At 40.7% G+C, this 20,631-nt stretch overlaps 1 protein-coding gene across 2 annotated transcripts in view; it reads right to left on the reverse strand.

Moving 5' to 3' along the window:
* Positions 1-10,888: 10,888 nt before the first annotated feature.
* The window catches only part of CDC123 (cell division cycle 123), a 57,740-nt gene continuing 47,997 nt past the window's right edge, over positions 10,889-20,631 (reverse strand). For both annotated transcript variants that reach the window (XM_047741978.1, XM_047741977.1), the window contains 3 exons: positions 15,378-15,506; positions 11,712-11,849; positions 10,889-11,136 (listed from right to left, as the gene is read on the reverse strand). In XM_047741978.1, coding sequence (XP_047597934.1) covers positions 11,110-11,136; positions 11,712-11,849; positions 15,378-15,506 — 294 coding nt within the window. In that variant the 3' untranslated portion in view covers positions 10,889-11,109. The remainder of the gene's footprint in view (positions 11,137-11,711; positions 11,850-15,377; positions 15,507-20,631) is intronic.

Here is a 20,631-nt window from a genome sequence, read left to right on the forward strand (position 1 = left end):
TTCTCCTTTTCTAAAGCTGTTCACCCCAGGGATTCTCATTTCCTTTGCAAACAACAAATAATGATGGGCAGCAGCCCTCTGCCAGCCTTGCACTTTTCACTTCTTGTACCTACTAACTTATTGGAAGAGGTCCCCATGATCCTTTTGCCCTAGAGTGTATTTTAAAGTCATCTGTTTAAAATGTTCTGTCTTGGACGCCTGGGTGGCTCAGTCATTACGCGGCCGCCTCCAGCTCAGGTCATGATCCCAGAGTCCTGGGATCGAGGCCCACATTGGGCTCCTTGTTCAGCGGGAAGCCTGCTTCTCCCTCTCTCGCTCCCCCTGCTTGTGTTTCTTCTCTCTCTCTGTCTCTCTCTGCCAAATAAATAAATAAATAAATAATCTTAAAAAAATAAATAAAATGTTGTGTCTCTTCTTACTCCATCGATTTCTCCAACCCTAAATTCCCTTGCAGTCAAGATCAGGTGCCACTGAAGAGTATTTGAGATTATGCCTCTGCATCACTTCTTCCCCACATCCCTACCCAGTGTCCTCTTTCTTCGAGTGTCCGCTTTTTTTTTAAAACTAAGAACAATGATGCTCTCAGCATCATCAATGCTTCTCTTGTATCTGAGAGAAACAGGAGAAACGGGCTGTGGATTGGGCTTCTAGTGGGCCCAGAGACAAACGCCTCTTACCATGCTGACAACAAGCACTCCTAAAAGTGATAATGTTACTTGGCATTGATGCAACACTTTTCATCTAGAAAGCAGTTTGTAGACATTGAAGGGTAAGCTGTCAGTTATTTCCGCAAGAGTAAATGCACAGTGCTGGATACAGTCCTGTCCAGTTCTTTAGAACCCAAAAATGGGCCCCACATATAAACTGTGGCTGCACAAGATGACTTCTTGGGACAAAAAGGGACAAAGGTGGGGAAATGGAAAGAGGAAGAAAGAAAAGAAGACCTACAATTTATCTAGTGACTGTTGTGAGTCTGACAGGAGAATCTAGAGAAAAACCCTCCAGGGTTCTGCTGCCATTTATCCTACTTCATGACCCACTGAGAAGTTTCCACGGAGATTAGGTCATTCCCAGTCACCTCTCAAGCTGTAGTATTTTATCTTTTGATGATTCTTCCTTCATGTCTCTGGCACATGTCCTTATTCCCAATTCAAGTCCTACCAAGTGCACCAAAGCAAATCAACTTTAACATTTGTGAGCACATGTGTCCACATACATATACTTACACAACCTCTGTGCTCTTTCTTGCCTGGTTACCCCCCCCCCTTCTTATTTGGGGCTAGGAGCTGGGAAGAAAGGTAAATAATGAACCATGCCTATTAGCCCAATGTTTTGCAATGATGTGACGGGAAAGAACTCAATGAGATTAAGGTTGGGCTTACTTCTTAAGAAATCATCCCATCAAAAGAAAGACGGGCCTCCACCTGTTCAGAGAAATCAGTTGGCTGAACTTCTGAACAGTTAGACACCCAGTGAACTGCAAATAAATGCAGGGCATGAAGGTAGGAGCCAAAGCCTTTCAATGCTTTGCACACAGGTTTCCCATAAAGACCAAAGTATATCACAGCTTAGGCACCCACATAGTATCCTCTTGTCTCCTGGTTCTCCAATCACAATGAGGAAAGCACAATTCCTTCCATAAGTCCCATTTTCCTTCTCAAATACCACCCTATTGTGTGTATGGAGCTGTGTGGCATTAAAGAAAACAGATATGCAGCAACCCATTTTCAGGACTGATCATTTGATGAATAGGTATTTGCATAATGGGACTCAAGGGGAGGATTTTTTTTTTAAACTATGGAGTCCTGTTCTCATAAACTCAATAAATTATATTAAACTTTCAATTATAAAATTTCACTTTCCACACTTTATAACACCAACCATAAATCAAGGCACATCTTCATTTACTACCATTTGGCTGTGAATACATATATGTATCCATCTATTCTTTCTCAGACATCCTCTATGTATGTGTGTCCCTATTTTACCACTGGCCTATAAACCTCCTACCAGTCCAGGGAAATCAGAAAAAAGGGAAAGAATTGGAGTAACCTAAGATTCAGAAGCAAGCGAACATTCTAAAATATCATATTGGTCCTGAGGCTGACTCCCAGCAGACACAGATGCATTATACTTAGACTCTGAAGTGGAGAAAGGCAAGAAAAAAGTGCCCAGTATGAACACATTAGCTTTCAGTTTTTTAGGTTTGTTGTTGTTTTCCTTAAAATGTAATAAAAGTTGAGCAATCTATTCAATCACAATCTACTTAGAACAAGAATACAAGGGTACAAGGGCCAGCCACGCAGCATCACTACTGCTTCAGTAGAAGGGATCCCGTGAAGCCAAAAGCTTAATTGAGGGCACACAATAAAAATATCCACATGGAGTCATGAGTACTGACCCTGAACTACAGAACCAAGACAAAGCAGAGGGTGCTCATCAAGTCCAGAGCACAGTATACACGCTCTCTGGCAGGGCGGTCTCCCTGGCCGCCAAGAAGAATGGCTGGCCTCTTGCAATTTTATTGTGCAGCTACAATAAGGCAGCTTGACTGATTTAAGTGAGCAGTGACTGGTATGTTGAGAGAATCATGAACTCTTCGAACAGGACAATGAAGTCTGTCCTAGAAGTACTATGGAGATTCCAAGTGTTATTTTCTATGTTTCCACATTTGTTCCTTTACTTGGAATCCAGTTCATGAAAGTAGGAGCTCCTTGGATCAGTGGCCTCCCGTAGGATTTTTTGAGAATGCTGTATATATTTTACTTGTAGGGGAAAATCAAGAGCCATAGATTAATTAAAGACAGTCTGGATAAACCTGAATGGACTTCAGGTTATTCTCCTGTGATTTCTGAAGGAGTAAAACATAGGGTAAATATGGGTTTGAATCATAGGTCTATCATTTACTGCTTATTATCTGAGCAACTGACTCATTTTCTGCAAAATGGGAGAAATGGTTTAATTCATATAGCTACAGAGTTTAAAATTAGGTAATGTCCACAAGACACTTGGCATTCCCTTATCCTAGAATTTTTTACTATCAGGTTGGTCATTTCTTATGTCTCCTGAATGAATGCATTTGTTTTAGTCCTTACTCTGTTGCTTTAATATAACTGCACTTAAAGCATTCCTGATACATCTGTTCTTTTTTTTTTTTTTTATTAAGATTTTATTTACTTCTTTGAGAGCGAGCGAGTCTGAACGGGTGAGTGGCAGAGGGAGAACCAGACTCCCTACTGAGCAGGGAGCCTGATGCGGGACTCGTTCCCGGGACTCTGGGATCATGACCTGAGCCGAAGGCAGCCACTTAATTAAGCGACTGATCCACCCAGGCGCCCCCTGATACATCTGCTCTATTCTCAACTAACTGTTTAGCCCCTGATGCTCCCTCCTGTCCCAGGCCAAGTGGAGTGGCTCTGGAAATACACACACTGACACTCAGGAAGTCAGAGTCTTGGGAAGCTGGATGAGTGTTGGTTCTCTTCCCCCAAACACAGGAAGGCAGAAAGCAGAACATATTATTGGATTATTAGAATATAGACGTAAACAGCTCACTGGAATCACATGATGACAGTGATATAGTAGAGCAAGTAAGAGCTCATATATCCTGAGCATTGAGTCTGATGCCAAGAACTGACCTATACTGACTTTTGGCAACAACCGAGACAGGTAGGCACTATTGCCATTTCTGTTTTGTAGACTAGGGAACGGAGGACCAGAGAGACACATTACCGGGTCCTGGACCATGCTAGCAGTAGGTGACAAAGCCAATTCTAACCCAGGCAGCTGGGTTCCTAGGGCTGTGCTGACATTCAACAACTCATAAGCATGATTTTTCACTTAAGTGTAAAACTAACAAAACAAAAGCACAACTGCATCCTAAGAGGTTATCATTCTGAATAACTCTTTAAACATATGGAAGGCATAGCTCTGTAGGCAGTGGCTACAGTTCTGTCTGGGCCTGCCTCATATGGAGATAGTGCTTGTTAGAGCTGGGCATGAGGAAGCAGGAGGGGTGTAAATGTCTGGAAGATAAAAGGCAAGCAAACACAGATATACAGAAGTTCTACAGCATTTTTTAGAACAAACATGAAGAAATAATTACTCAGTTGGGGCTTATTCACAGGGCCAGCATGCTCTGTCATGAATGCTGTGTGTTGAGATAACAGCAATAGGTCTTGATGATCTGGTTTAGTTAAGGGAAGATAAGAATTCTAAAAACCTTCAGAAGTAGTGATTCTATAATGTGAATGGGGAAAATTAACATATATAATTCAGTGTTGCATTTTTCAAATTGTCGACCTTAAGAGTGACGCATTATTAGCTTGAGTGATGCTCCCACTGTGGAGTGTTTTGGGAACTCATTTTGAACTGCTTCTAAGTCAGAATACCTTCAATGATGCTAAATCACATTTCATTTGGCCAAGATAAAGCACCACACCCCTATAAGAAAATAATGCAAGTACATCATTTTTTTTTAAGATTATTTGTTTTGTTCTGTTTTTAAGATTTATTTATTTGAGGGGTGCCTGGGTGGCTCAGTGGGTTAAGCCTCTGGTTTCCGCTAGGTCATGATCTCAGGGTCCTGGGATCAAGCCCACATCAGGCTCTCTGCTCAGCGGGGAGCCTGCTTCCCCTTCTCTCTCTGCCTGCCTCTCTGCCTACTTGTGATCTCTCTGTCAAATAAATAAATAAACAAAATCTTAAAAAAAAAAAGATTTATTTATTTGAAAGAGAGGGAGCATGAGGAAGGGGAAGAGCAGGAGGGAGAGGAACAAGTAGACTCTGAGCAGAGTGGGGAGCCCAACTGGGACTCAATCCCAGGACCCTGAGACCATGACCTGAGCCCAAACCAAGATTCGGACCTGACTGAACTGCCCAGACACCCCACAAGTACACCGTTTTTGCCCTAAGTTTACACCCATGACAGCTACTTCTTACAAATACTGCACAGGATTCTAAATATAAGAGGAACAGTCCAGCACAAGGGACACCTGGGTGGCTCACTTGGTTAAGTGTCTGCCTTTGGCTCAGGTCATGATCCCAGGGTCCTGGGATCAAGTCCCACATCGGGCTCCTGGCTCAGCGGGGAGCCTGCTTTTCCATCTCCCTCTCTCTCTCTCAAATAAATAATCTTAAAAAAAAAAAAAAAAAAGGAAGGAAGGAAGGAATGAAGAAAGAAAGAAAGAAAGGAAGAAAGAAAATTCCAGCACAAAAGAAAATCTTTAGATAATTTCATGAGGAAAATAACACTTGAGCCAGGCTGTGAAAGGTGGCTTTGAATAACAAGACTGAGCAGGAAGTGAGTGGGGGTAAATAGGGTAGGCACAGCAAAGGGAGCAGTTGAGAAAGATAAAGACATCCTCAGCTACCTCAGGTAATCTAGGTTGGCTGGAGAATATGGGCTGCTAGGGTGAAATTAGTCTCTAAAGACAGATTGAGGCAACACTGCACAGGGCGTTGGATGCCCACTGAAGTCTACTTTAACTTGCAAGTGATAGGAACCTGGGAGGCTATAAGCATTAGAATGACTGGAATTGTGCTTCAGAAAGATTAATGTCCTAGTGGTGCATACAATGGATTCAGGCCTCTTGAGGCTGACATCTGAATTTTGGAAAAATTCTGAACCAAGTCTGATGAATAAGAAAAGTGATATGGAAGTATTTATCACTTTTGGTCAAAAAAGAATGTATTGGGTACACCTGGGAGGCTCAGTCGGTTAAATGGCTGCCTTCAGCTCAGGTCATAACCCCAGGGTCCTAGGATCTAGCCCCACACTGGGCTTCCTGCTCAGCAGGGAGCCTGCTTCTCCCTCTCCCACTCCCCTGCTTGTGTTCCCTCTCTCACTGTCTCTGTCAAGTAAATAAATGAAATCTTAAAAAAAAAAAAAACCAAGGTATTGAATAAAATAATAAGATAGATTTCCTTCTGTGGCTTATAAATGGATGATAGAACTTCCAAAAAAAAAAAAAAAAAAAGCAAAAACTCAAAGGTTTTGGAGTGGTGGCAGCATCACAAAATAAATATACAGTATTCTTGAAAGCACCTCCTTCCAAGGATAACACCTATCCCAGCGAAAAATCAGTTGCTCCTTTAAAGACAATCAGAATTATTATTTAAGTCACACAGTATACTTTTTAAATTATAATCCATCAGAAGAATTAGCTTCTAACGTACAATGTGACCTTCTTGTCCAGTCTGTGATGGCATCCTGCAGTTACACAAATGCGAAGTTCTGCGGCCAAGAAATTTTTGCAGATGTAAATAAAGTCCTTATCAGTTAACTTTAAATAAGTCCTTATCAGTTAACTTTATTAATTTTTTAAAGATTTTATTTATTTATTTGACAGAGAGAGATCACAAGTAGGCAGAGAGGCAGGCAGAGAGAGAGAGAGGAGGAAGCAGGCTCCCTGCCGAGCAGAGAGCCCGATGTGGGACTTGATCCCAGGACCCTGAGATCATGACCTGAGCCAAAGGCAGAGGCTTAACCCACTGAGCCACCCAGGCACCCCTATCAGTTAACTTTAAATAATGATTGCTTTCATGGTGGGCCTGACTTAACCACCTAGAGGACATTAAAAGCAGGGCTGAGGCTTTCCTGAGGCTAAATGAGATGAAAATCTACCAGTGGACAAGAGCTTCCGCCCATGCCCCTGGACTTCCAGCCTGGTCTATACACTTCAGACTTGCATGGCCAGTTCATCTCAACTGCATAAATAAATCCCTTGTAATAAAACCCTTATTTACACACACAAATGTATGTACTTACATGTATGTGTGTATATAATATCTATATATAAACACACATGTAGTAAGGTTTTATATATACATCTGTATGCATGTACATAGGTATCATACTAGTTCTGATTCTCTGGTTGAATTCTCACACACAGTTTAGTGAGAGTTGACAATCTGAAACGGATGCATTATAAATGAATTACAAAAAGACCATTGTTAGAAACTATCAAAGTTAGGGACACCTGAGTGGCTCAGTCAGTTAAGCGTGTGCCTTCAGATTGAGTCCTGCAACGGGTACCTTGCTCAGCAGGGAGCCTGCTTCTCCCTCTGCCTGCCTCTCTTCCTGCTTATATGCTCTCTGACAAATAAACACAATCTTTAAAAAAATTGATTAGTTAAAAAAAGAAACTATCAAAGTTAGAAGCTACTAAAAGTGCAGTATACTATACAGTATGGGATGGCTCCATTCTTACAACTACAGAATCCTTGGCTTCCAATCTGATTCTACATGGCATCCCACCAGGGATTCTTAATCTGGGATCTATGACCCTCTCAGGAGAGCCCACAGCTTTCACCAAATTCTCAGAGAAATTGATTTCTCCCCAAATCATTAAGAATTGCTTAGCTTATTTTGAAGGTTATAAGGTTATTTATACTCAATTTCCCAATGATTTTTTTTTTTTTTTTTAAAGATTATTTATTTGACAGACCGGTCGGCTTCCTGCTGCTCCTTCCCGCCCTGCATCCCGCCCGTGCTCCCCCTCAGTGGCGCCCCCGTAGTGTGCCCACACCCCAGTTCCCCCCAAGGCTACTCACATGATGGCCATGAGGCACCCTTCTCCCAACTGATCGGCTTTCCACACAAACCAGAAAACCACTTCGAAAACCTAACCCAGACCATCATCTCTCTCCCTTGCTTCAACCTTCGCCCTGGCTCCTCACCTCCCGCAAGAATGAAATCCCAACGCGTCAGCCGCGGGCAGTGCCCTGGCCCTCGCCCTGCCCTCGCCCACGCCCCAGCCTTCACCCCGGTCGCCTCTCCCACCTCAGGCCACGCTCCTGTGGGCCGTTCCTGCCCCGCTTCATGTGGCTGGCTTCTCCCCAACCTCCGGTATCTCTTCCCTGTCGCCAGCTCAGAAATCTCTTCTTACCAGAGCAGGTGTCGGTGTCCGCGGCGCCCACCTCCACAGCTGCTGGTTCCCGAGCGGTGCCCACTCTCGCGGTCTGTGAAGCAGGACCGCTCGGATGCGCGCGCACAGCACCGACCTCCGGCCCAGCCCCCAAGGCTCTGCCCCAGGGACCGGTCGGTGCGGTACCAAGTGTCACCCCACCTCTACCAGCTTATCTGTCCTTCCGGACACTGTTTTGGTTTGGTTTCCCTTGACTGAAAAAAGACGCATTTGAATGCATGCTCTCTTCAGAGGATGCAGGACTCCTTGCCCAACTGCTTTATTAAGTCTTACATTCCCTTTCCCGCAGGCCACCCATGTGTATCCATGACACACCTGTGCTGTGAGTGGTGCGCTGATCATCACTTATTTTCTTAGATTACTTATAGAAACTGTTTTCTGTGTGCTAGCAAAGGTAAATATAACAATGAATTAAATAGGAATTTTGTCTTTAAAATGTCTAAAAATGGTTAAGTCACCTCTCAGGATGAGCTTGGTTAATATAAACATGAGACTGAATTAACTTTTCAAAGACAGTTACTTCCTCATTTAATTTCTGTATTTAATATCTCTTCTCATCTAATTCTTCCACACAAATGTGAATTTGTACTTACCTTTATGTTTTTAAAAATATCCCTAGCTACACTTGTAAACACAGCATCATGTATAAACTTATGGAATCCCTATGTTGTACACTTGAAACCAATGTGATATTGTGTGTCAACTAGTCAACTATACTCAAGAAAAAACTTTTTTTTTTGAAAATTCTATTATTAAAATACTAATCTGTCCTGGTCGAAACTTATCTATAAAAAATATTAGGCTAAAAGCCCTTAGAGAATAGCATTAGAATAGAAGTTCTTTTGTGGTCCTGATTCCGCTTCAATTTTGGAAAAATCTTAACTCCTCTGGGCAGCAGTTTTCTGCTTTGTTAAAAAAGACAGGACAGGGAGAAGGAAAGGAGGAAAAAAGGGAAAGAAACTGGGCCGAATCATCTTGGAAGTCCTTTGCCACTCAAAATCTTCTTGATTCTATTAAAAAAAGAATTTGCCTTTAATACACAGAGGTCTGCAAAGCAAAATGATAATGACAGCTACCATGTGCTGGGGGTTTAGTATGTATGTAGTGATATACTATATAAAAAGAATTACATGGGCTCTCATTTAACAAATGAATTTTCAACTATTATTCTACTGTTTGTTTTTTTAACAGTGGACACAATTCTCAATTACCCTAAGAGAAATGGCTGAGTAGATGGGAAAAATTTATGAAAATACATATCAAAATGAGACTTAAAAACAGAACTTTTTGGCAAAGTCTGCTGTATTGGAGGCCCATGATAACATGCTACTGTTCCACAGGACAAAGTAAAAATATTTGTCCCAACCTGACTAAACCAACGGCTACAATGTCTTCTCTTCAAAAGGTAGGATTTCAGGATCAAGCTAATTCTCTTTCTAAATTTAAGCACAAACTGGAAGTACCTCAAAGCAAAACAAAACAAAACAAAACAAAACAAAAAACAAAAAACAGATGCCAATAAAATATAAGGATAATTCAAAACTAATCTTTAGGCAGGCATAAATGATCATTTGACTGTAGGAAAACATTTCCTGCACATTGGCCTATATTTACTATTAACATCAAGCTAATCAACAAAAATTAAATATACTAGGGAAATAATGTATAAAAATCACATTTTTAAAAGTGAGAGTTGAACTCAGTAATGCCTCAGGAAAACTAATGCAAAAATTTAATGAGTTTTATATCAAGAATTGTACTTTTTATAAAATATTTGCCACATTTTATTTAAGTCCTTCTATTATTTACAGTCCATTTCTTTTCAGTTGGTATTAAATACATCTTTTTTTTTTTCTTTTTTGGACTGGTGAAGTACCACCTTGATGAAGCCAGCTTCCAAAGCTAAGGTTAAGTCAACTCACGATAATAAATCCCTCTATTACAAGTTAGCAGTCAACTCCCTCAATTGTGGCTTAAAAAAAAATATTTTGAAGCACCTCAACTTCAAAAACTGGCCTCAGAAATGGCATAGGATATACTGAGTACAAAGATCACAATTTGATCTTTGTATTTTTTTTTAAATACTAATATCCAAGTGATTATAACCACACAAAAAGCTACAGAGTTTGAGATAACCAAAAAAAAGAAGTATCTTTCATGATTATGTATAATCTGCCATAACCACACAGAAAGGGGAAATTCTATTCCACTTTTCTATCTTCCCATGGGAGCATTCAAATGTGCACTCCTAAGTTGAAAAACATACCTCCAACTAGTAAAAGATTCTATGATACCACATTAGATAGATGCCCTGGGAAATGGTAATGTCGATTTCTTTAAAATTGTTCCAGGACGTAAAACAATAAACAAAGAACACGTAGCAGAGTATATAATAAGTATATAATAAGTACTCATAAGTAATAATAAGCATATAATAAGTACTGAGTAAATTAGATATTATTGATATACTCATTACCCTTTAGTGCACTGAAGAATAATTACTCATATGGTAGCCTCAGAAAAGTGAATCTACCTCTCCAAAATTCTGATGTGTTTAAAAAAGGTCAAATTCTAATTAAATCTGTGACAGTTTTACTAATACACATTAAATATTAAGCTAGTTGTAATATACTGACATTTTCTGGTTAGTCGATAGCTTCAGAATTCTGTATTATTTTAGTTATATGCAAACCAAAAATAAACCAATAGAAAAATTATATGAAAATCCTCTCAAAGTAGGAAAAATATTTTCTATAGCAGTATAAGGTTCTATTTTTTCCAAGAAATAGCAATGATTAAAAAAGAACCCATTTCTGTATAACAAATATAAATGTGCCCATCTACCCAATAGGTAGCACAAGAAACATCTGTAAATAGCACAAGAAAACACAGATAAATCTCAAGAGACTGAGCCAAAAGAGTGAGGTATTTCAGAGAAGGTATTTATCATCAGAACAGTATGGTTTCCTATATTTAAGATCTATTTATTATTTATTTTTACAAGTAGCAAAGTCCCTCCATTTTTTTTTCCAGCTTAATATACATGGATATAAAAAGCTACTGATTTCACTCCACCTCCCACCCCAACCCAAGTGGGATAACAGGAAGTTGTGAGGTCAGAGCAGCCTCCTGATGCCAACGTGGTTTCCTCTTTACCTCAGACTTAACTCTGGCACTCTCATCAGTCATCCTCTTGCTGATTTCTTTTCTGTCAAAAGAAACCATGATACATTAAATTAGCACATTCTAGTTGGGATATTTTTTCAGTCAAGATCACTTTTTCTGTCAGCAAGTATGATTTTCTAGAGCCCTTGGCAACAGATATGGTCGAAAATCATCATGGAGAAACATGTCTTAACTAATTCATCAGATAAGTTTATCACTTTGGCTCCTAGGCACATGATCCTCAGGTACTTGAATACTTCTCTTTCTTCCATTTGTGCAAACATTCCCACATAGCAACACACACAAGAGCACAAATACACACATTCCCCTTGAGTAATACAGCTCAGAGCTGGATCTTCTCTTAGCTCTATAACAGTATACAGACTTTCTTCAAAAGCACAAGTATTGTGAAAATTACTCAGAAAGCATAAATACCATAAAACAGATTTTCTATCATTCTAAGCAATAAATTATTCCTACAGCTTACTTTATATATTTCATTATAGAATGACCTAACCAAATAAAATCTAGGTAGAATATGGGTACAATGAAATTTTACAAAGTCAATTTGAAAACAAAGGTGTACACACATGTGTACTAAGTACACATATACTTTACCAGTTTAAGAAAATCTATGAGTTTGTGAGCATCCTCCCCAGTAGATAGGTCTACAAAGTCCTTCGGAAGTCGATAACTCAAGTAGGGACTGGGTTGAACTGTCACTTCACTGTTTGTGCAACGGAAAGCTGGAGAATCCTTTATAAAGAAAAAAAGGGAAAGGCTATGAGGAATTATCTTTTTAAGTCTATTCTTCAAAGTGAAAAAGATACTAGTATAACAATTTCAAATACATGTTCCCTTCTATAGTAGGTAAGGAAGGAAATAAGATTCTGAAGTAAAAGAAAACACCAAAATTTTAAGACTATTTCCACATGTTCACTAGAAAATAAATACACAGTATCTGAAAACAGTGCCCTCATGGAGAGCTTTGGTCAGTCCCTAAATGCTACCAGCCACTATTCACTGCGATTCGGTTATGGGTTCCTTAGTCCTTGAATGGACCGGAAGCCTATGGCTAGTTCTCTCTGGCCTTGAGCAATCTCATGCAGGTCAGAAAGCTTTATCAATATTAGCATTTTCTATAGGTGCACAGTGGGGAAATACTATCCTGGAGAATAAAGTTAATAATTAGAGCAAGCAAGTGCTATGAATTCCTAATACTTTTGTGCTTCTCTTAGTCATTTAACTTACATATTTGTGTATCTCTCTTAGCACCTATGGAAAACTGCAAATTTGAGTATCATATTTAACAAGTCTTCACATTCTTCAATGTACTTGCTTAGAGCCTTGCATTTAATATTTACATGTTGCCTTGTGCCAAAAAGGATTTCAGAGACAGAAGGCCTTGGGTTTGGACTTCATGGGTGGCAGGTATCTAGGTGAGGGATGGATGGTGTCCAGCAGATGGAGACAGGCCAGGAGCTTGAGTGGAACAGGACTGTAGAGCCCTAGAAAGCAGGCCATATCTTTTTTTTTTTTTTTAAAGATTTTATTTATTTATTTGACAGAGAGAGATCACAAGCAGGCAGAGAGGCAGGCAGAGAGAGAGAGGAGGAAGCAGGCTCCCTGCTGAGCAGAGAGCCTGATGCGGGGCTGGATCCCAGGACTCTGAGATCATGACCTGAGCCGAAGGCAGCGGCTTAACCCACTGAGCCACCCAGGCGCCCCAAAAGCAGGCCATATCTTATGACAGACCAGTCATCTGACAAATACTTAGGAAACACCCACTTTGCGCTGACCTTGTCCTAGGTGTAGGAGATAATTGGTAAACCAGTCTGGCAGACAGTCAATAAATAAGCAAATAAACACAACAGCAAGATCATTTCAGATAGTGAGAGGTGTTCTAAAAACACAACAACAGGGTGCTATGATAAGAGGCCACTTCACAGGGGTGGTCAGGTAACACCTTGCTGAGGACAGAACATGTGGACTGAAAAGTACGATGAAAGCAGCCCTGGGAGGTCTGGGAACTCAGGCAGAGACCGGGCATAGCTTGGAAAGCAGTGGGCACAACCAGGGCAAAGATCCTGAGGCAGGGCTTTGTAGCTGTGAGAATGAGAAGAAAAGCCAGGTCTCCGTGGAGGGGAGTAAGGACGGTGAAACAGGCAGGACACGACTCTGGGGAAAAGGCAGGAGCCTGCTCCTCTTTCCCTGTCAGCCCCTGACCTCCAATATAATGTTGTTTAAAAAGAAAGAAAGGACTTGGATCATAGAGTGAATTTTGTACAAACTGTTTCTATCCACTGTGTCCCTCATATTTAAAAATAACACTGTGCTGAATAATTTACACTCTCTTTCCTTGACATTCAGATTTAATGGCCCCCAACTCTAAGATGCCAGCACGAAGACAATTCTTTCAGCTATTAATTTAACAAAAATCAACTGTGCCTGAATTGTGCTAAGCCACACCAATCTGGAGAACATGAGAGATACTCCCACCGCCGCAAATGGGGCAAGCACAACACAATAGGGCAAGAGCCTTGACAGGGAAAATAGCCATCTGAGCTAGATCTAGAAAAACAGGGCCAGAAAGGGCCCAGACAGAGTAATAATGAAAAGAAGTATTTCTGGGGCGCCTGGATGGCTCAGTGGGTTAAGCCGCTGCCTTCGGCTCAGGTCATGATCCCAGGTCCTGGGTTCGAGCCCCACATCGGGCTTTCTGCTCAGCAGGGAGCCTGCTTCCTCCTCTCTCTCTGCCTGCCTCTCTGCCTACTTGTGATTTCTCTCTGTCAAATAAATAAATAAAATCTTAAAAAAAAAAAAGTTAAAAAAAAAAAAGAAGTATTTCAGAGCTAAGACAAAAGATCCTCACACTAAAAGCAAGGCAGCAGCCAGAAAAGCAGGAAGAAACCCAGCAGGAGAGCATGTATCTTGGAAACCAGGGGAAAATGTGCGGTGAAAACACGGAAGAGGGTAACACATTCAAATGCTGCCGTGCATTGTTCCCTGGCCCTCTCAGCCGGCCGGTAGAGCCCCTGCCAAGAGCAGGTTCTGTGGCGCGGAAGCCAACCGCGCGGGTGGAGGGGCGCACAGGTAGAGAGGCAGCAGGAAGGAGAGGCCAAGTGAGGAGACCGGCTGTGAGCAGTTACAAAACCACAGGTCACCTGCTAGCATGAGGGAAGCCAGTAGGAAAATACTTGTACATATGATTATAGTACCACGCCTGGACAATATAAACTGCAGGGGTAAGAATGGCAATTTCCAGGTGGTAGGATTTCAAGTCTTGCCTCATTCTAATTCCCTGGTTTTTTAAATGACTGTGTAAAAATAAAACTGTTTTTTAAAATACACTAAAAAACACAAAGATAATGCATATGTAGTAAAATCATTTATTTTAACAAGTTTATGTGTATGTATACAGGCATGTTATGTGTACCAAATATGATATAGAAAATATAAACATGGTAGGACTGTGGGTACTTCAACATGGTTCTCAACATGGTAGGACTGTGGGTACTTCAGAACACTCTTCAAAAGCAGGCGTGTATTACTTTCATAAGCAGAAAAGGGCAACAGAAAGGTGTTGTTCAAAGAAAGTTTGGCTGCGAAGATGAGGAGACAGAATTACTGGCTGAAGACATGAGGTTCAAGGAGGTTTGTCTCTTTGGACAGAAGATACCTGAACACAGACAGGGCGGGTGGACAAGAAGAGAACGGGAAACATGACAGAGTGAGTGGCAGCACGGGTATCACGAGAGACGGTAAGGAACAGCTGAGCAGGTGGAACTGTTAGACTGAGGAGGAGGGACAGAGGGACGCTCAGAGGTCTGAGAACAATTACACGAAGTCAGTTTGCACCAGCGGCTTCTCTTCCTATGAAGGAGGATGTGGAATCATCTGCTGAGGGGTAGAAAAGGAGGCTGGTGGGAGGTCTGAAGGGTTCCACAGGGGTGTGGAAGGCCACCGTGGGTGTAAGAGAAAGCTGGTGAGGGAAACACTGCAGTCAGGTCCCCCTGATGGGGTCATGACTATGACTATGACAAGACCACAGGCTGGGCACCTGCAGTTTTCCTCTCTCAGGGGTCAGAAGCCTGGAGCTAGGATCAGAGCCAACATAGAACTGACCCAGGGTCAAGATTCTTCCAGGTGAATCAGGTACACACCCTTTTTGGTCACCTCCATGACTGAGTACCTATTAGTAAATCTGTGTTGATGCCTAAAGAACAAAGGAGCAATTATTTAATGGATTACAAGGTTTCCTGTAATCCTTTTTTAACCTCTTACCTGCTCCAGAGTGTCTCCTTCACTAAAATCACCTTTTAAGTTTCTTCCAGATATCAGCTCTTCCCAAGTAAACAGCAGTGAATCAGTTACTTCACCAAACGGGTTGAAATCAATCAGCCACACCTTCCCCTAGAGTACAGACAGAAAAATTAGTAAGCACGGAATAAAAACAAACACAAGTTTGTCATCTGTCTTATCCAAAAGATCATCTTCATATTGTTTTTACCCAAACAATAATATTAAAAATCCTGTAATTTATTTCAAAAGACAGTTCCTTCAGGTCCCAGCTGAGAAAGGATCACTTGTCTAAAGAAATGCAGAGAAGGGACCTAGGAAAGAAAAGCCCTGACAAAGGCAGATATGCCAACTCCTGCCTAAAATCACACAACAATTCTAAGTCAAAAAATCCCAGCAGGAGAAAGGACAATCTTACAGAATGGTTCCACCAAAATACTATGACTGGAATGCTTTCTTTTTTTTTTTTTTTTTTTTTTTAAAGATTTATTTATTTATTTATTTGAGAGAGAGAGAGAGATCACAAGTAGGCAGAGAGGCAGGCAGAGAGAGGAGGAAGCAGGCTCACCGCTGAGCAGAGATCCCAATGCGGGGCTCGATCCCAGGACCCCGAGATCATGACCTGAGCCGAAGGCAGAGGCCTAACCCACTGAGCCACCCAGGCGCCCCGACTGGAATGCTTTCAAGGGTGTCTGCAATCACCTTGCCTAAGGAAGCCACACAGGGAAGAACCAGCAGATCTGAGAGCACCTTCCTTACCCCTGAGAGGCTGCTGCAAAAGGGGCATTTAAAACACACACACACACACACACACACACACACACACGAAAAATGTAGGGAAATTCTGTTTTCTTCAGTCTTCATGTAATATTTGCTTTGTATGATAGAGCTTGTGGCACATGAAGGGGAAATGAAAAATAACAATCTTTAAAAGCAATTTCTATCTTCTGTTCTGAGTATTGATGGGCAATGTGAAAGGTTCTAGATGCGGGGAAAGAACACTTCTGACCTACTTATTCTGAGTTTGATTAGAATCAGGTGCATATTAGTATATAAAGCAGCAGAGCACTGATATAACAGACCTGGGGAATCTGTGTAATTGTGCCAAGAGATTAAAGCCACATTTGATCACAGAGATGTATTTGACATTTAGTAAATGTTTCCTTGAAAGTTTTATCTTTGATTTCTTTCCTCACTGAAACATTCATACACTGGCACCATTTTGCTGTTGATAATTTTCTTGGTAAGTATGTAATCGTGTCTTGATCAGATGTGCATGCATAAAATTATATCCACCTAAGGAACTAGACTGCTGAGCTGGCATTATTAATCTCTAGCACTGTTCCTCATCTGTGTTCAAAGAAAATTTTAAGAAAGATGAACCATCTTATTAGGACTAGCTTCAAACATCAGAAACATCTAGCAAGTAGCCAAAAACCATTACAGGAAGTTTGGACCACATATTTTTTGATAAGTTTCCTACTATATACTAATCCCCTCTTTCCCCCATCATCCCCCCAGTCCAGGAGAAAGCCTGTATCTCTTTCTTGCCACCTGAGCTGTTTTCTCACACAGATTCCAAAACCACTTGTTCAGTGTTCATGTGAAATACTGTTAGCCATTAATCAACTTCTTTGTGTGACATTAGCTTTGTTTTGGGGTGCTTAGTAAGATGTCTTTAACATACTGTATATTACTTTAACAAAATGGATTTTTCTAACCTCCAAACCCTTTCTACTTGAGTTTTCATAACCAATAAAACCACCCCTTTATTAAAAGGGTGGGGGGGGATACTTGTTAGTAGAGGAATACTGAGCTCTATAAACTAAAAATATGTCATACTATAAAAAACAAGCGAAACTAAAACAGATCAGCTGGCAGAGTTTGTTCAGAAGGCATCCTCTAGTTTACTAAAGGAAAAAGAAACCAGCTGTAATCAGGCATGAAACTATCAAGATGAAACTATCAAGGATTTTATAGCTCTAACATGTTTTTTATGTAACATCTCGGGCACAAGACATCCTGAGAAAGTCTGTTTTTAGGCAATCCATCAGGTAAGAGTGGTCACACTGACCTTCCTGGTATCTACCAACTAACCACTCTGCTACCTGCCCAAAGAAATCTCTATGCACCAAACATTACCAGGCATTGAAGCATAAAGACCAATAACACAAAATCTATTCCTTCAAAGAGCTCAGGCCAGGACACACACACACACACACCCGATGCGGTTTGTAAAAGCCTAGAAATAAACTATGTGTTCACAGATAGGAAAATGACTAAACAAACTACATAGTATATTCTCAAAATAAAATACTACACCATTGTATGAAACTAGAAAGCTCTCCAAAAATACAATTTTTTTTTAAAGATTTTATTTATTTATTTGACAGAGAGAGATCACAAGTAGGCAGAGAGGCAGGCAGAGAGAGAGAGGGGGAAGCAGGCTCCCTGCTGAGCAGAAAGCCTGACATGGGGCTCGATCCCAGGACCCTGGGATCATGACCTGAGCCGAAAGCAGAGGCTTTAACCCACTGAGCCACCCAGGCGCCCCCAAAAATACAATGTTTTAAACAAATGTATATAAAGCAAGGTACAGAGTATATATCACATGCTAACTCTTGTGTATGAAAGATGGAAAAAGGTAAGTATATTGCTTGTTTCTGCAAGCAAATACTGGAAGGATATATAAAAAACTAATAAAAGCGTACTTGTAGGAGGTATAGAGGAACAGAGGTAAGAAAAGCAGGACTTTTTATATGTATTTTCACACTGATTTAATTTTTGAGCAATGTGAAGATATTCTCAACTAAAAAGTTTAAAACTCAGTAGGTTTTACAGAGCAGTGTTTGCTAGGGTGCAGGGAGAGTCATCAGGAATTTGGGGGAGTGATGGGAGTCCTACATGTTCACTGTAATAGTGGTTATACAACTGGATGTATTTGTCAAAACTCATATAACTGTACCCTAAAAAGGATTAATTTTACTCGGTGTAAGTTATTTCTCAAAAATTCTAACAAAAAAGTTCAGTAGTTTTAAATGACTGAAAATATAGGGACGCCTGGGTGGCTCAGTCAGTTGGGTGCCTGGCTCTTGATTTCAACTCATGTTGTGATCCCAGGGTCATGGAATTGGGCTCCGCTTCTGGCCCTGCACTCAGCAGACAAAATATAAAGAATAAAATATAAAGAATCCAAATACCTATCACTCAGTTTCAACAATTATCTTGTTGAACCCCACAGCCAATCTTATTACATTTATATTCCATCCATTCCCCCCAAATCTGTATTGTTTTGAAGGTCTCTTCAGACACCATTTCATTCACAATCTATAAAAAGATTTTCACAATTATTATTACCAAGCTTAATCTAACAAACATCTACAGAATATGTCACACATTAGTTGTAATTTTTCAAACACACACAGAACAGACACAAAAAAGTGACCAAGTTGCAAAGCCAATCTCAACAATATCAAAGACTCACGATCAGACATTTTTAGTCCTTACAGCAATGAAATTAGTAACAAAACAGCCATCACTAAAATAATAAGGGGACTGCAATAATTTTCCAAGTTTCTGAAGTAGTTATTCTAAATTCTAGCTATGAGTTATCATCACTTAAGGAGCTCCTTAAGATACATATACCAAGGCCTCATCCCAGACCTACTGAATGTGTGGGCCATCTCTGACATATGTGATTGTTAGAATCTATCAAGACTGAGTCAACTTGCCCAGCTGCAGTAAGAAAATAGACACATCAGAATATTGCCAAATTCAGACTTCAGTTCCACTGCATAGGAGAGACCACCATAAAGACTTAGTTTTCTGCAACAGTCATAAAACCAAATTTCCGCAAAGTGCCTAACAAAACAGTGATACGAGTGCCACTGAGTATATGCAAATGTGTTTTACATCACGGTTTAAATCTCTTCTCAGAAACTGTTGGCATGTTTCTACTGGTATGTTTCTCACTTTTAAATACATACAACTTCTTTCAGTTCTGTTAGATCATAGCAGTAATTACTTCTCTACATGTCCAACTTCACTTGAGACATTTATATAACTCTTTCACCAAATTACACATTTGCACTGACCTGCCAGCAATAGTGAATCAAAGCAGATCTGGACATTTTCCAGGGAAATACTGACAGACCTTAGTAAATTCCAAATTTTTAAATGTCATTAAATATAACTGCATTAAAATATAATTACTTCAGTTTTAATATCTATAAAATGAGAATAACATATACCTCACAGGGTTATATGGATAACCTGAGTTAAATACAAATAAAGTTCTTCTGAGGGGCGCCTGGGTGGCTCAGTGGGTTAAGCCACTGCCTTCGGCTCAGGTCATGATCTCAGGGTCCTGGGATGGATCCCTGCATGAGGCTCTCTGCTCAGGAGGGAGCCTGCCTCCTCCTCTCTCTCAGCCTGCCTCTCTGCCTACTTGTGATCTCTCTCTCTGTCAAATAAATAAATAAAATCTTAAAAAAAAAAAAAAGGTCTTCTGAGCTACACATTAGGGTAATAAGCTAGGTTTACTCATTCACTAATTGGCTGATTTGATCCCACTTATGACCAGTCAATTCCCTGAAATATTTTAAGTCTCGAAGATAAGCTCCTTGCAGGTCAGGAAATCATCTTGTTGGAAGCTTTTTGTTAGAAGCATGGCATCTGACAGTACAGGCTCTCTATAAATGTTAGCTGTGTGAGTGACTGATGCAGCCAGTGTCTATCAGTCAGAAGCAGAGCTGGGACTAGAGCCTGGGCTCCTGTTGATCAGCCCTGGTTTCTATCCATTCCATCACACCAGCTTCCTGTCCTTTCTCTAACCTTTGTTTCCACTAGATTTAAAGTGCAAAGTAACATCCTTCTTCCTTACCACATCTCAATTTGTAATTCCTCTTTTTTTTTTTTTTTTTAAAGATTTTATTTATTTGTCAGAGAGAGAGGAGAGTGAGCGAGCACAGGCAGATAGAATGGCAGGCAGAGGCAGAGGGAGAAGCAGGCTCCCCGCCAAGCAAGGAGCCCGATGTGGGACTCGATCCCAGGACGCTGGGATCATGACCTGAGCCGAAGGCAGCCGCTTAACCAACTGAGCCACCCAGGCGTCCCTGTAATTCCTCTTTCTAACTCTTAGCAGACACTATCACCCTTGAAGACATAAGACATAGAGGTGAAAACAGAGTAAGTGATGTCTTTTGGCTAAAAAGAGGCATGTCAACAGTTAACAGGTATT

The sequence above is a fragment of the Lutra lutra genome, chromosome 8, assembly GCF_902655055.1.
Source record: "Lutra lutra chromosome 8, mLutLut1.2, whole genome shotgun sequence".
NCBI lineage: Eukaryota > Metazoa > Chordata > Mammalia > Carnivora > Mustelidae > Lutra > Lutra lutra.